Genomic DNA, 16,353 nt, shown 5'->3' with positions numbered 1-16,353 from the left:
GTTTTTCCTTTGTATCCTAAAAATAGTGTAACAGAAGTTAAGAAAAACTAACCATTAAAGAAGAAATATCAACTCTTCTCCCTTCATTTTCTCAGCCACAGAATTCTGATGCTTCAACAGAAGCGTGGACTCAGTAACAACTTTTAGATTTAGTCTTTCAAACAGAGTAAGTGCTTTTGATTGTTTCAATCAGTATAAAGAACTACTTTTAAAAATCAGTACGTACATGATCAGCATGCAAAAATCTTTTATTTCATACAAGTCTAGATATAAAGTCACTTAACTGCTTTACACAGTACTGTACTGTCACTAAGGAAACAAAATTAACAGAAATACTCAGTCATCAGTGTAGCTGTACAGCCCTGACCTGCATCTCTGTGTTCCAGGTTCTGGAGAATGATGTGTAGGAAGGAGTGGGAGTACGTATGAATGGACACCGACTCATCTTGCAGAACAGTCAAAAATGAAACAGCAGCTGTTAACTGCATTTCCACTCCTGCAACATGCAGCACCTCCTGTATAATCAGAAATTATATCGGTTTAGAACATGAGGCAGAATTGTACTGAAAGAACATTCAAATTTTTATTCAGTTTTAAGAATGAGTATGCAAGGACCTGGGTAAACTACAAAATTGGTTGTAAAATTATTTTCCCATAACAGTGATTAATTGGGGATATTCAGATCTCTGATACTATAAAATGAACTTTTAAAGAAAAATAAAGTTAATCATATTTTCTCTGACTTTCAATTTCATCAGTGTGGATGTTTCTACTTTACAAAATGAGATGCAGAAAACAGGCCAGATAACAATTGCACTTCTGCTTCTGTTTGTACATATGAATTAAAAAATATATATATTTCATTCATCCAGTGAGCAATACTAAAATAATGGAAGGTAATTTGAATTTCCTTTCTTGCCAGCTCACACGAAACACAAATGAAAATGTAAATATAGAGATCATCTTAAAAACAGAGCAAGATGTACCACAGTATTTACTGAGGTAACTTGGCATTTACTAGCACTTGGTTTTAACATATAAGAAGTATAACTATTAGATTGTCTTTAAAAGCATCGCTTCAAAAAATAAACATACAGAATATGGAAATGAAATATTACTGAATTTTTGGAATGAAGCAAAAAGCAACTTTAAATTTCAGATTTTTTCACATCCCAAAAAGCTTGCAGAATGCAATCTAGGACATAGTATTCATTTTAAGTATGTACACATCTATCAGCTACATGAAAATTTCATCAGTTTACTTCTCTAAATGTATCATTCTACTAAAACATAACAATCATTTTACAAGCGATTCCAAACACTGTATCAGCTTAAAAGCCTGTATTTCCTATTCAGCACTCTATATGTTTCGTTTCTGCTTTTTTTAATGTGCTTGAAATAAAGTGCTTTCTCACATCACATATTAAAAATCAAAGATAAACTGATTCTTATGTAAAGAAAAACACATGTAAACCAAATAAGAAAATATCCATTATACACCTAAGCATTATATAGAATTATGCTGAGAACTTACAGTTTACAGAGAACACCTGAGAAATGATTTAGACTTTGCTTACTTCAGAGTAGAACAACAAAGTTTTCATTAGAGAAATGCCAACCAGTTTGTGTGTGCAAATGTGCAGCAAAGCCTAATTTTTAGTTTATCTGATTTCAGAGAAAATCCTTATTTATACCTCATTAACTCTTTATTTTTAATATGTATTTATTATATAGTATTCATTATGTAATATATAATATATATAATTATTATATTATATTATTTATTATATATATATATATATGTTTCTGAATATTTATAACAGCATTTCCACCACAAAAAATGACAAATAGAAACAGCATTGTGCAGCTTACCAAAGTGTGATAAAATGTTTGCATTCAATAGCCATGGAAACCACCCTCTTATCTCCACAGACTGCCTGTCCTTGCTCCTCTCCTGCTATTACTAAAGCCATAGCCAAGAATAAGACCACCAATGAATTTTGTAATAAAAAATGTTGCTGGGATCCGAATACCAGTGCATACTGTTCTGGGATTTTGGTTTACACTTGGTTTACAACCCCAAAATAACCAAAAGAACTATCACTCACACTGTGGATGCTGAGACTTCACAGATCAGACCACAATGGAGCTAGCTGCACTCCAGTTATGGACATACTTGCTTTGTATGCAATGCAAACAGGCTTACTTACTATCAAATCAAGTTTCCAAATAGTCTCCTCCACAGATCTGGATAATCATGCGTAAGAAAACATTCTTTGGATGTGTCTCCTCATAGACCTCAGGAGACATTAAATCGTAAATTTCTAGACTGCCTACATATCTGCCTGCATTGATGTTTGCACTCAGAACTGTACAGATCCACCTACAAAGATGTATGGGTCTCCCCTTCTTATTTCAGCCGGACTGAACTCAAGCTGGATGATTTAAATATACTTAATATAAATGTATATATTTAGAAAGTAGTGTATTTTTCCACACATGGAATCTCCAAAGGTTCCCACTCTGGAGAAAAAAAGGGTTTGTCTCTCCTATTCAGACAAGCACATTTAAAGGAATTTAAGGGTACTGACGTATTCTTGAATTTTCCTGAAGTCTAGAAGTTAAATTCAGGCTTCAAAACTTGGAAAATTTAGAAAGCATGACTTATTCCCTTAATCAGAAAACAGAAAATTAACTAGTTTAGTGTGTTTTATGTCCTGCAGCAACAGAATCCTCTTGAAAGAAAGCTGTAAGTAGAAACATAGTCTGTCATTTTAGTAACCGTGGTGACATGACAGAAGTTTTCATTTAGGACTCAAAATACACATCAAAAAAGGAGAATTAAAGAAGATACAATGAGAATGGACCTTAAAATAGGTATAAGGCAGGGTGAAAATCACCCCACTCTTCCTAAACTATAAAATCAATGAGGAAAAAAGAAAAGCTTTCAAGGGGAGACTGATATATCAGGAAAATCAGTAACAGTGAAAACAAGTCTGGAACTAATCACACAGCTTTGGATAAGGCTTGATTTATATACTTCAACAAGAGTAGCCACAGTTTTATGCAGTTACAGAATTTGGAAAAATCAGACAGACACCTAAAATCGGACAGACACTTGAAATCTCCCTCCGCTGCTTCTGGTGGCAGCAGCCATGAACAGAAAATGATAAACCTGCATGTGACTTCCAAGATTCATTGCTAAACCAATGACTTCCAAGATTCATGAGAAGGTGCACGGAGAAACCCAGAGTGGGGACCTCTATGCAAAAGAACTGATACAAGGATGCCACTTCATTTTAACCATACAATTTCAAAGATATTTCATAATCTCATTCCTTTTTTAGCATCTAAATGAGATATATTTGTTTTATTGCCATAACCAAACTACCGATACTCAATTTAATCATTAGATCTTCTATGTTTAATTCAGTGTTATTTTATTATTTTATTCTGCATATCTCATATTATCTTCTGCATATATATTCTTATTTTATTCTGCATATCTCAGACCTAAAATAATTATGTTAAATATACAAAGAGTCTTTGGTATCATTTTAATTGTTTGTTGAAAAAAGATAAGCAATTTGCATATATATGTTATTTTATTTATTTATTTACAAAAGTAACCAGGTTAATAAATTTCCCACAAATGAAATTGAAATTTGTAATCCAGACAGCCAGAAAATTTGTTGCATGTATTTCTGCCTGAATCTGTTTTATTCTCAGCTCTAATAAAAACAGTATTTTTGCTTTTGTGTTTCTGCAAATACACTAAAGAAGTACATTGGTTTTCCTATCCAATTACATGGTGACAATACTTTCAGATAAATACAACCCTGAAACTACTTTATAACTCATTTTTCACGTGCAAATTTGAATTTACAAATTATTTTTCCCAATCTACAGTTGTGAAACCAATTGCAGCAATTTAAGTCCACTTAGATCCTTGCAATGCCAGACTACATTTGCAGGAATGTAACTGCAGTCGAGTAGTTGGCTATGCCATTGTAAACTATACAGTTTCCATTTAATGGTCAGGACTATTTCTCCAATAAAAACTAGGATAAGAAAAAACAAAAAAGTCAAGTGGCTAGGGATGCCAAATACTATTTTGCAGTCAAAGACACTGACGTACATGTTAAAAATACAATAAACGTACATATAACTGTTCTGTTACCAATAATAAATATTAGACAACAAAACACCATTGAAGAACCAGCTTTGTAAGAGTATATCCGCAGAAATAAATTTATCACATAGACATATGAAAGTTCTAATTTACAAGGTTTAAAGCTAAAAGGTACATTTGGATATAGACTGGCTGTCTATAAACCAGAAGCCACTATATTTCACTCTTTCACCTCTGCCTTGAGCCCATTAACTTAAATTTCATTTAATTTATCATCCAGAAAGGCATTCAGTTTGGATTTAAAAGACACTGCAAGATGAAAAATCCACCACTTTTCTCAGTTAGTCTGTTAAAGGTTGATCATATTTATTATTAATAATGTCTGCTTCATTCTAATTTTTCTGTCTTCAGTTCCTAACTTGTTTCTTCATATACTGTTTCCAGTTAAATGGCTTTTATTATTATGCAGGAAGATATTTTTACAAAGTAATTAAGTGCCTCCTGATCTGAATAAACTAATCTCTAACTCCCAGTGTACTCCCAGATATTTTCCAGGCCCCAGGCCTCGATCATGCTAATAATCATCCTTTTAAAATTTTTCTCCGTTCCTATATAAAAAATAAGACTAGAAGGAAAAACTGTATTCCTATGTTAGACATTTTATTAAAGAGAGAGAGGCAAATTCTACCATTTCTCCACAGTTATTTCCTGTTCATACATAATTATTTTGTTGCAGAATCAAAGCAGAATTTTCATTTCCAACAGCTTATTTACCTCGACTCTTAAATTGTAACAAAAAATATTTTTTCCTTTATATTAATATATAAAAACATCAGAGTTTACTAATACTTAAGAAACATAGCCTGAAAATGGCCTTGATGGAAACACATCAACTCTGTAACACCTGACATATTAAGTTAAAAAAAAAATCACCACAGTTTCTTCTGTTTCTTGTTACTCCCTCATTTCAGAAATACTCTGCTCTCAAAGTAGAAAGACCAGTGACAAAAACTGATTCAGTATTTTAAATGGAAAATTTTAAAAAAGATTTTCTTGAAGCCAGTAGGTTGGTTTAGGAAAGAATGCATTATGGTATGTCAGAATAACATGTTGTAGTAACTGCAGAAACTTGGTGTAAGTTAAAAGGCTTTCAATTACTTTGCAATTTCAAGTCACTCTTTTTCTCAAAGCATTATATATATAAATATTTTTTAAAATAGTGTCTATTGGCCTACATTTTATAGCACAGAACACGTCAAATAGAAGTACTCAATGTTTTTAAACAATCTGTCAGTCCTCAGTTCTGAGGACAGCTTCTTCTTGGCCATTTGCTGAATTTAAGCAATCACATTGAAGTTGGAACAGATCCTCTTAAGAATTAGAAGTCTCCTGGAGTCACAGAAGTCCCAGGAGATACTACAAAGTTGAAAGGTGATGTCTGATATTCACAGAATCACCTACAACCTGCTGGCAATATCCTGCCTAATGCAGCCCAGTACATCACTAGCCTTTTTTTGCAGCAGGGGCACATTGCTGGCTCATGTTCAACATGGTATCCATCAGGACCACCAGGTCCTTTGCAAAGCTACTTTCCAGCTGGGTAGCCCCCAGTATATATTGGTGCATGGAATATTACTGAGTACATCTACCATGCAGAAGCTAAGACCCTCCTGCTGAAAAGTATGTGGTAGAGCTTCCATTTAAGTATCCTAAGGAAAAGTATTTGCTATATAATCATATTGAGGGCTACATACATATTTGTTCATCACCTCTCATTCTATCAATTCCTAACAAATGAGCAAAATATACTTCATTACATTTATTTCTCACAAACACTGAACTGTCTCCCAACAGCCTCTCCTCTTTAATACCTTTATTGATGATTTGGATGAGGGAATTGAGGGCACCCTCAGTAAGTTTGCAGATGACACCAAGTTGCGGGGAAGTGTTGATCTGCTGGAGGGTAGGAAGGCCCTGCAGAGGGACCTGGACAGGTTAGGTCGATGGACAGAGGCCAGTGGGATGAGATTCAACACGGCCAAGTGCCAGGTCCTGCACTTTGGCCACAACAACCCCATGTGATGCTACAGGCTGAGAAAAGAGTGGCTCAAAAGCTGTGCAGAGGAAAAGGATCCGGGGGTGTTGGTCAATGTTCGCCAGAACACGAGCCAGCAGTGTGCTCAGGTGTCCATGAAGGCCAACAGCATCCTAGCTTGTATCAGGGATAGTGTAGCCAGCAAGACCAGGGAGATGATTGTCCCCCTGTACTCAGCTCTGGTGAGGCCACACCTTGAGTGCTGTGTTCAGCTTTGGGCCCCTCACTACAAGAAGGACACTGAGGTCCTGGAGCGTGTCCAGAGAAGGGCAACGAAGCTGGTGAAGGGCCTGAGACACAAGTCCTATGAGGAGCAGCTGAGGGAACTCAGGTTGTTTGGTCCGGAGAAGAGGAGGCTCAGGGGAGACCTCATTGCTCTCTACAGCTACCTGAAAGGAAGGTGTAGGCAGCTGGGGGTCAGCCTCTTCTCACAGATAACTAGTGACAGGACTAGAGGGAATGGCCTCAGGTTGTGCCAGGGAAGGCTTAGGTTGGAAATGAGAAGACATTTCTTCTCAGAAAGAGCAGTCAGGCATTGGGACGGGTTGCCCAGGGAAGTGGTAGTGGCACCATCCCTGAGGGTTTTTTAAGGAAAGGTCGGACGTGGCACTTCAGGACATGGGTTAGTGGGTGACATTGGTGGTAGGGTGATGGTTGGACCAGATGATCTTGGAGGTCTTTTCCAACCTTAACAATTCTATGATTTTTTTTCTATGATTTCTATTACGAGACAGAGGATACAGCTTAAGACTAATTCCACAGGCAATAAGAAATACACCAAATTATTTTACATAGTATTTTTAAAATTATTTTATTAATATAATAAGGTAGCTGGCTTAATAATAATAATTTATTTTTTAAAACCTGAGAGATATATATCCACACAGCCTGTCAATAGAAGAAGCAATTAATTTCTTCAAAATTTCAGCAAAGAAAACAATGAAATATAAATGAGAATTTACTGGAACAAACAAATACCATTATCACATGGGCCCACTTTGCAATTTATTAATCATCTCCTCGATAGACAGAAAACTGTAATGTAAGCATGTGACTCAGCCATGTCACCTTTGTTACTAATATAATTATATTCTTTCTTACGTCTGACAGTGAGAATCCGATACAGACACAGCAAGAAAACTCAGAGCAGCTACTACAGAAGACTGTTTTTCTTCTTATCCCTAAAGTGCTTCAGAGAAAGAGGGCAAGAATATAACTCAAGCTTTCAGTTCTACATATTGAAAATTGTCAGACTGATACTTGAGTCAGTAACTAGCTAAACTCTTTCCATCTTCTTGAAGTGATCTAAATACTCTTCTCAACCATTGGCTGTTTGCAACAAGAAAATTACATTCCTGTTGGCAAACTGTATAAAAAGGGGTAATAATTTTAAATTCACATGGGGAAAAACCCTAACTTCTACAAAATGGCTAGTAAAATCATGACTGAATTGCATTACTGGAAATGTCAACGGCTTCTCTAAAAATGTATGGGGGTGCTCAGTCTGTCCGTAAAGATATGAAGGCAACTCAGAGCTTTAAAAATACAATTTCTACAGGCAATCCTCTGATTTTCTACCACCTTTCCCATACAGAGCATATGCGTTCACCTAAACAGCTACTAACAAACACAGTGATCTTTTAGCTGATAATTTGTATAAATTAGAAAAAGACTCAAATCAAAGTGATCTGTTGCGTGAGACTAGGCCACAGATTGTTCTAAATCAAAACACTGATTTAATCACATAAAAAATGTTAATGGTACCAACAGAAGACTGACAATACCCTGATCAAATGAAAGAAAACTCAGCAATTTGCTGTTATCAAAATAAATTTTCAGATATTTTGATAGCCAAAAATAATATATTTTCCCACTTTGCTGATCGTCTTAAAATCACTGAAAATCAAGCATGCTAACGTATTTGAAATCTTAATTCCTGCCGTAGCCTTACATACCTTTAGACTTATTAGGCTTTGCATTTGACTTTATATACCTAAAAGGAATTAACATCTGTTTCGTCATGCAGTTTTATTTGGTTGAAGCTGCTCCTAAAACCACACCTTAAATTAACTTTGTCATTTCTTCTAGGCTATATTAACCCATGGGTCACACCTGGGGCGGAGTATAAATACAGAGATATTTTTGTTTAAGATATTCTTTATCCAAATAAATACATGCATAAAAATATTGTTTTAACATTGCATGGACAGCATGCATTTATCACAGCTAGAAGTGGCTTACTAAAAATTTGGAGGGCAGTAAATGAATCTTGGGACAGCTAAAAGCAAAGTGTGTTTTCTGGATTGCTTCATGAAAATCTTAAATGTTTGACTGGGAGGAGATTGAGAATGTCAAAATGAACCATTACGACTGGCTGGTCCTCAAAAAGAGTTCTCAAAAAGCTGTCAAAACACTGGTAACTCTTTAGAATATGTAAACAGTATTACTTCTGCTTTCTTTTCCCGTTGTAACATTTTTCAAAACTACATAAATTCAGTCAATTAACGTCAAAGATCTGTTGGACATACCTCTTCTAATGAGCAAGTCTGCAATAAAAAATATTTAAGTTTTTTTTTACCCTTTTAAAGTACGTGGACTGGCAGAAAAAGATGCATTCAAACCTCATGACACACAAACTTACTCGTATTTTTGGTAAAACACGACGAAGTGTTTCTGCAGGGTTCTGTCGCATCAGAACTGGAAGATTTGCCACCACACTGGTTCCTTGGATATCCTGGCCAGAACTTACAAAAACACATACAAACACATTAATCTCTAAGATGATTACAAGATCACAATTGTCATCTAAAAAACGAAAAAAAGCCCCTCGCTCGCCCCCACACACAGGTTAGTAAGTCAAAAGAAGCATCATAACTTTTATATAATAAGCAGTAGAAAACAGTATTAAAAGCATATCAACCATAAAAAGCTGTTATGTATCATTTCTAATATGGAATGTTCTAAAATATATAAAAAATAAACTTTTATTTCAAACTGGATAATCAAAGCAGTGGTTTTGTGCAATCTTTTTCTATTATATAAATACGAGTGATAAAGCATAGGAAGAAAGCAGATGGAAGAAATAAACAAAAACTACTCAACATATAATGTTATAACAGGAACCTATGATTTTTGCTTTTTTGAGGGAAAATAATCAGCTGTATATTGTCAAACATGATTAAAGATGCATGCAAAAGCTTGATTAGATTATAGATCCTTTGTTTTTCTTATCCTGTGTCTCTTGATAGTATCCCATAATTGAAAGAGAAAAGAAAAAAAAAGAGAGAGATGGATGGGTAGGTAACAACGAGGAAAAGGCATGAGATGAGAATAAAAACTATCCAAGTTGATAAACTTCCAAAACAGAATCAGAAGAGAAAGGATCAAGTATTCCCAGGTGCCAAAATTAACAATAAAACTAAATATCAAAACATTTTTTCCTGTTTAAATGCATAAAATCTGTTTTTCTAAACAAAATCAAGTTTGTTCCAACAGCCAAGCTCTTTTTTAAATAAGCACGTTACCTCAACTGTACACACGCAAGCATTTTTCTTAGTGTTTGTAATTAAGTGTTCAGTATGATCATACATACATTTTTAAAAAGAAATCCATAGTAAAACTGCATTTAAATACTTCCATATACCACTCTGCATCCCCTGGTCATTCCAAGGTGTCTTAGTGTAATGCATGAGCTCAAAAGGGGAACAAGCACACAAATGGGTCACAAGAGAGTAGATTTACAGAACAACTTTCCAATTTTGTTCTGCTACTGAGGTACATTGGGCAATTCACAGTTAAGATGCAAACCTTCGTGCAGCATTTAGAGCTAAAAAGATCTTTACACATTCCACTAATGCTCTAAATCATCCTCAACATTTATGTCTTTCAGAAGATCAGATGAAATTATAGTTATTTACAGGTACTGTCAAGCAGGCCAATTTAAATCTATTTTGTTAAATGCATATAAATGTACTTTTACAAACAAGAATATATTTGTATAATAAGCAAGAAGCTTTGGTTAAAATCAATACAGACTAGAATATCCTAACATTAATATTTTCATGTCCTACTAGATTTTTTTTTCTTTGCATTCTATAATTTCCTACTGAAAATATTTAACAATTAGATAACATCAACATTAACTTAATTGTGTTTAGATTAAGAGAGAGTACTCTTCACTGTCCTTGCAAAGACAGTTTTTTTGTCTAAGACTGGGAGTATGTTTTGGAAGATTAAGTACAGGCTGGAAGGCAGGAATTCCAGAACTCAAATCCTCATTTGGTCTGTGGAAGGTTGAAAGTCACACACACAACAGTTCAGTTTTGTGCTAGGTTTCCATTCTGCAGACAGGCGTAATTACTGAATTCACCACCTGCAAGCGATCACACTGTGTAAGGTTCTTAACCTGTGAAAACCTCTGCCCCAACAAAAACCTCCTCTTCCATAAAGCATAAACCTGGCTATTGCCTTTATGTCTTATTTTCTGTACAGAATAACTTGAAAGTATGTGTCTAAAGCATACACAATGGAATTAAACTAACTTTAGATTGTGCATGTCTACTTCTGAGATAATTTCCCTTAAAAATCAATGAAGAGAAATAAGACTGAATAAGGAGCAATTTATTTCAGCCTAAATAAATGGGCCATGCCCCTGGTGTACCTGTTTTCTTCTACCACCTATAAGGGCAGACACAAACACTAGCTCTCCTGTGTGCACCTGCATGGTGAGCAAATGATGGATCCTGCGCACAGAAACCCATTACACACCTTAGTCCTACAGGTATTCATGTTTGTGCTGAGCTTCACCATTGTGAGAGGTCCCATTGACTTTTCACACAGTAATATATAGCACCTTCAGAAATCTTTGCCTGACTATAGCAGCTAACAAACATGATGCTATAGCAGCTAATTGACTGATCATTCCCACTTCTCTAAAAGCCCAAGAGCAATCAAGAAGGATCTCTCATGAACTCAGTCATGGCAGTAACTGTGTTCTAAATGGGAGCTACACACCAGGAATCCCTGGAATTAGTATTCTTGTCTTTTATTTTTGGACCATACACATCTTAAATATTACAAAGATAAAAACCCAAACAGAAGAGTTATCATGAATTCTAATACGAGTAACAAGTGAGCAGGAAGCTGCGACCACAGCACTACGGTTATCACACATGCTGTAACCAGGGTTGCAATATTCTGACCTTCTGAGCAGAATTTGGGAATCATTCCCAGAGCAGACACTCCACATTTATTGTATCTGTAGTCTTATAATAAAAAGCAAGCAGAAATTGCAGCTGGGGAGAGAGGTCAACACAGATGAAAAATTGACTATGTATGTTACAGCATAACGCTGAGAACTATGTTTGTATCAGCAGAAGCATAAAAATACTCTTTTCCAATAAATATGTCTATTTCAGATTTTCATAAATTACTTCTTCTCTTTGTCAGAGGTAACGCGATCCGAAGAAAGGTTAACAGAGTCAGGGTCAGAAGATCCTGAGTTCCAGTTCTGTCTATACCACTGATTTTCCATGTGGTTCTAATACCAGATCATTTAATTGAAGAATCTTGACTTTAGTTTCTCTTCCCTCGTTTTCCATTTTCTTCACAGCAGTAGCTGTGAAAGCAGCAACAATGTTAATTTAAAATATATTTTTTTACAACTCAGTGTCATGCAAATTTTCTCACCTTTCTGAACTTTCAGAAAATTATACTACAATTCTTAAAAGGTACACTGAAATTCACCATAGCAGAGCACAATAAAAAAAATTAATAAACAAAGTTCAGCAACCTGAAAACAAGATAAAATTCAGATACATAATTTCAAGCTCAAGAAAAGACTTCACAATATATAAACAATAAACGTTTCCTACATTTTTGAATAGGAGGTTATCTTTTTCTCCTGCTATCTACCTTCCTTTTGGAATAAAGAATATGACTATTCCAATAACGCATTTTTTTCTAATATTGACTTTTTATTTAATATGGTGCATACTCTAACTGAAAAAAAAAACCTCAGCATTTCTGTTTTTTAATGCTCTGTTCAGACTACCACTGATGTAAGCTGATGTGATTTTCTTGAGAAGCAGAAGGAGTCAATTTAATGGCTGGTTACCACACACGCCACTACATATTTTTAAATGTTGTCTGTAAACACAAAACTGTTGACAAGTTTTGACAGGGCAAAGCTACACCAAAGCCATTTTTAACACCATTCAAAAACAGTGATAACGGATAAAAGTACAGATTTTTAGACTGATTTTAATATTAGGATGCCTGCGATCTTATTTGGAAAACATGTATGAGTTCTCCCCATAAAAACATGTCTCCCAGTAACATCTAAACTCGATGAAAGAACAACATTGTGCCAGCCACTGAAAATGGATTTAACTTAATTAATAACTGATCTATTTACAGCTTGCATTATTTTTGCATTATTCAAAGCCATTTTATTATCTAATTTAATGCAATGAATATTAAAGCCTTTCATGCTTATGGCAAATTTCTCTGAGTATTACATACTAATTCCAACAAAGCTTTAACGCAGAATTGGGAAATCTAGAGCCCCCAAAGTGGAAAAGGGTCCCAGGGTAGATGAGGCCCACACCTTCTTACAATACAGCTTGCAATCTCTGCAAGGAAAAGATGTATACCTTCATATTATCCAGTTGTAATAATGCAAAAGGTCATAGTAACTTGGAGAAGCTATGCTGTTTTATTTTGCACAATTTATTCACTGTGTATCAAGGTGAAAGAAATCCTAACCACTAAAAAAAATGCAACCAACTTCATCCGACAGAAATGTAAAGAAAAGGGCAGTGTTCCCCTTTAAAGCCGAAATGCTTAGTATCTGGCTTGCTGCCAATTAAGGATGTGAAGCAGGAGGCATTTCAACACCTACACAGCCTGTAATTTTCCAACTGCAGAAGATTTTTCTTGTTTCCACCAAAGAGGCTGCACCATACATTCCACTTCCTTTTAAATATTAAAGTCCTCGGGATTAAAGCGAATTATTGCTAAACACTCAGATTAAGATGTTTTTGTGCTAGTAAAGCCATGAAAATAAATACTAAATAGTTATTCTCTTCAGTCACAGTATGCTTAATGCTCTGAAGGTGTTATTCCTTTATTAACAGTGCTAAGTATAGAACTCCAACAGAGCCCTATACTTAGAAGCAATTTAGCTCGATCTCTTTTGTGCAAGCAACATCCATACATATAATTTAAAGATAAAACTTCAGCACTCATCTTCTGAGTTCATCCTAGATGAGATCCCAGTGATTTTACGATGCTGGGAATCCTCAGCCCAGGAGGAAAGCTCTGCCACCTGAGCACTCCTGTCCTAATTCTCACCGTCTCTGCAATACCAGCTGCTCGCTGCAAGCCGCCGGTACCAGAGCTCCTCTAACCACGAGGCTCGTTACAGACCTGGTACTTCTCAAGAGCAAATGCAGCACTAGGCCTCGGCCTCCAGCTCCTGCTTTCACTTTTGCTTGTTTGTCTTTTTCTACCCTCATAAAACAAGGCCTACATTATATGAGACTGCCTTGAGATTGGAGCAAATCCTCCTGGAAATCCATTTACAAACATATGAAGGAAAAAATAAGGTGACTGGGAGTAGTCAGCATGGATTTGTGATGGGGAAATGATGCCTGACCAGCCTGGCAGCCTTCTACAATGAGATGACTGGCCTGGATACTATCTTATTTTAGCAAGGTTTTTGAAACCAACTCCCATAAGCAGTTCACAGATAAACTGATGGAAGTACAAGTGAGATAAACAGAAAGTGACATGGACTGAAAACTGGATAATTATCAAGCTTAAATGGTTACACCAGCCACTGGTGGTGTAACTCAGGAGTCCACACTAGGGGCAAAACCATTCAATATTTTCCATAATGACTGGGATGCAACTGAGTGCACCCTCAGGTAGTAGGAAGATGATACAAAACCAGGAGGAATGGACGACACACAAGATGGCTGCGCTACCTCAACGTGCTGCAGAAATGGACCAACAGGGATCTTACAAGTTCTTCAATGGGAAATGCAAGTCTGGCAGCCATGTGGGAATAACCCCCATGCACCAGTACAGGCTGGGGTCTATCGGCTGGAAAGCAGTTTGTCAGAAGAGGATGTGTACGTCTCAGTGGATGATGAGTTGACCAGGAGCCAGCAAAGCAAGCTAACAGCATCCTGGGCTGCGTTAGGAAGAACATCACCAGCAGGTCAAGGGAGCTGCTCATTCCTCTCTATTCACCAAAAACTCATAGACAGACTGGAGCTAGTAGAGTGATGGGGCCATAAAATGATTAGTAAGAGATTACAGCATCTAATATCTGAAAAACTGAGCAGGGATTTTTAATCTCCAGCTGAGAAAGCTTTGGATCCTACTTAACACGTATAAATATCTAAAGTGAGGGAGTAAAGGAGACGGAGGTAGGTTCTTCTCAGTGGTGCCCAGTGACACAAGAGGCGATGTGCACAAACTGAAACATAGGACAAAAAAATAAAATCAGAGTGCTCAAACATTGGAGTGGGTTGCCAGGACATGTAGTGGAATCTCTGTTCTTAGATATGCTCAAAATCCTGAGGTCATGACAAAACAGTGAATATATTGTTTTAATTGACCCTGCTTTGAGCAGGGAGGTGGCCTAGATGATCTCCACAGGTCCCTTCCAACCACAGGCCTGTGATTCTATCATTATATTCAGGACAGGTGTTTCCAGATTTACAAACTCTTAGTCAAGCTCAGGACAGATAATATTTCTTATCTTTCAAATAGGTACTTAAAATAAAGGCTTAAAAAGTCCAATTTGAGGTTAATTTTAAAAATATTCTGCAAAATAATATAAAAATTAAAGGTCTGTAGGTACTCAATTAGGAACATTTGTATCTGGAAAGGAAATGAAAGACTACAGCTTCTTCTACAGCACGAACAAAAATTAGCCACTGAATGTTCCCCAGAGGAACGTTACCACGAAGGAATTTCAAAAGGAGAAGACAGATGTAAATCTTTCTTTTTTTCTCATTTGTTGGCTCTACCCTGCAAAACACAATGACAGGAGCAGAACGCAGCATTGCAGGGAAGCCTGAGATACAGTAATGGTTTAACCACGCTCAAAGTAAAGCACTGTCTTTATGAACTGACTTTGTTTAATGCTGTAGCTAGCTGTATCGTTCAGCAAAAGTGATTTGCTAAATAATCATCGTTGAATCAACCACTGAAGTCTGTTTTGTATAATTTACTTTTACAAACCTAGAAGTTCTGATACATGGGATTACAGTGCTAACCCATCACCCCACAAGTGACATTATTTTCAGTTCAAGATTTCAGAATGTTTTGTTTGCCTAAATCTCCATTTGTTGAAAACAAACATAAAAGTTTGCCAACTTCAGTGAGTGAGGTATTAGTATAATATGAAAACACTCTTCAAAATCTTATTCTTAGTTTTCACAAAATGTATATGCTTTGGGGGACTGTGCAAGCACAAATCTAGCAACTTAAAATTCACCCACAGACTTCAGCTACCTAGAAATTTTAGTTTTTCTTAGATTTGATATGGATTACTACTACAACATTTCTTACAGGATCTAGCCCTTTTCACAGTCATTCAGTATCGTTTCTTCCTCCACAATTTCTTTCATCCTGCAGAATATAATGGCTGCCAAGGCAAAGTGGGTATCCAGATAAATATTTGTCAGTAACATAAAGGTGCCCGGCGCATAAGATTTACTTAGAGAATCTTCTCTACTTGTAACGTGAAGATTTTTATATAGCAGTCTTTCCTATGCAGAAGGGGAGAGACAGGCTTAACATTTATTAGGGACTACTCTTGCTAACTGAAAACTAATACTTCTACAAGTTTTTTATTTTAAAATTTTGTCTTTGATTGTTAAGTTCCAGGGGTTTGTTTGCATTTTTGTTTTGTTTTTTAAGAAAAAATCCTAGAAAGCAGAAAAATGTCCTGAAATCACAAATATTAACAAATGATTTTATTTCAAGAAGAATGCTCATACACTCTGGTATTTTATGTAATCCTTTCTCAACACTGGTGTAAACCATATGTGAAATGCAGTAATTTTCTTTTTAATTCACGTTATCTACACTCACATTTCAAGCATACTTC

General features: G+C 35.9%; 1 protein-coding gene across 4 annotated transcripts in view; it reads right to left on the bottom strand.

Moving 5' to 3' along the window:
* PPP4R4 (protein phosphatase 4 regulatory subunit 4) overlaps positions 1-16,353 on the bottom strand; it is a 78,543-nt gene that overhangs the window by 44,374 nt on the left and 17,816 nt on the right. For all 4 annotated transcript variants that reach the window (XM_083836675.1, XM_083836676.1, XM_083836674.1 and 1 more), the window contains exons 3-4: positions 8,869-8,971; positions 368-515 (exon numbers count right to left, since the gene is read on the bottom strand). In XM_083836675.1, coding sequence (XP_083692801.1) covers positions 368-515; positions 8,869-8,971 — 251 coding nt within the window. The remainder of the gene's footprint in view (positions 1-367; positions 516-8,868; positions 8,972-16,353) is intronic.

The sequence above is a fragment of the Anser anser genome (genome assembly GCF_964211835.1).
Source record: "Anser anser genome assembly, chromosome: 5".
Classification (NCBI taxonomy): Eukaryota; Metazoa; Chordata; class Aves; order Anseriformes; family Anatidae; genus Anser; species Anser anser.
This window is presented reverse-complemented; position numbering and strand designations above follow the sequence as displayed.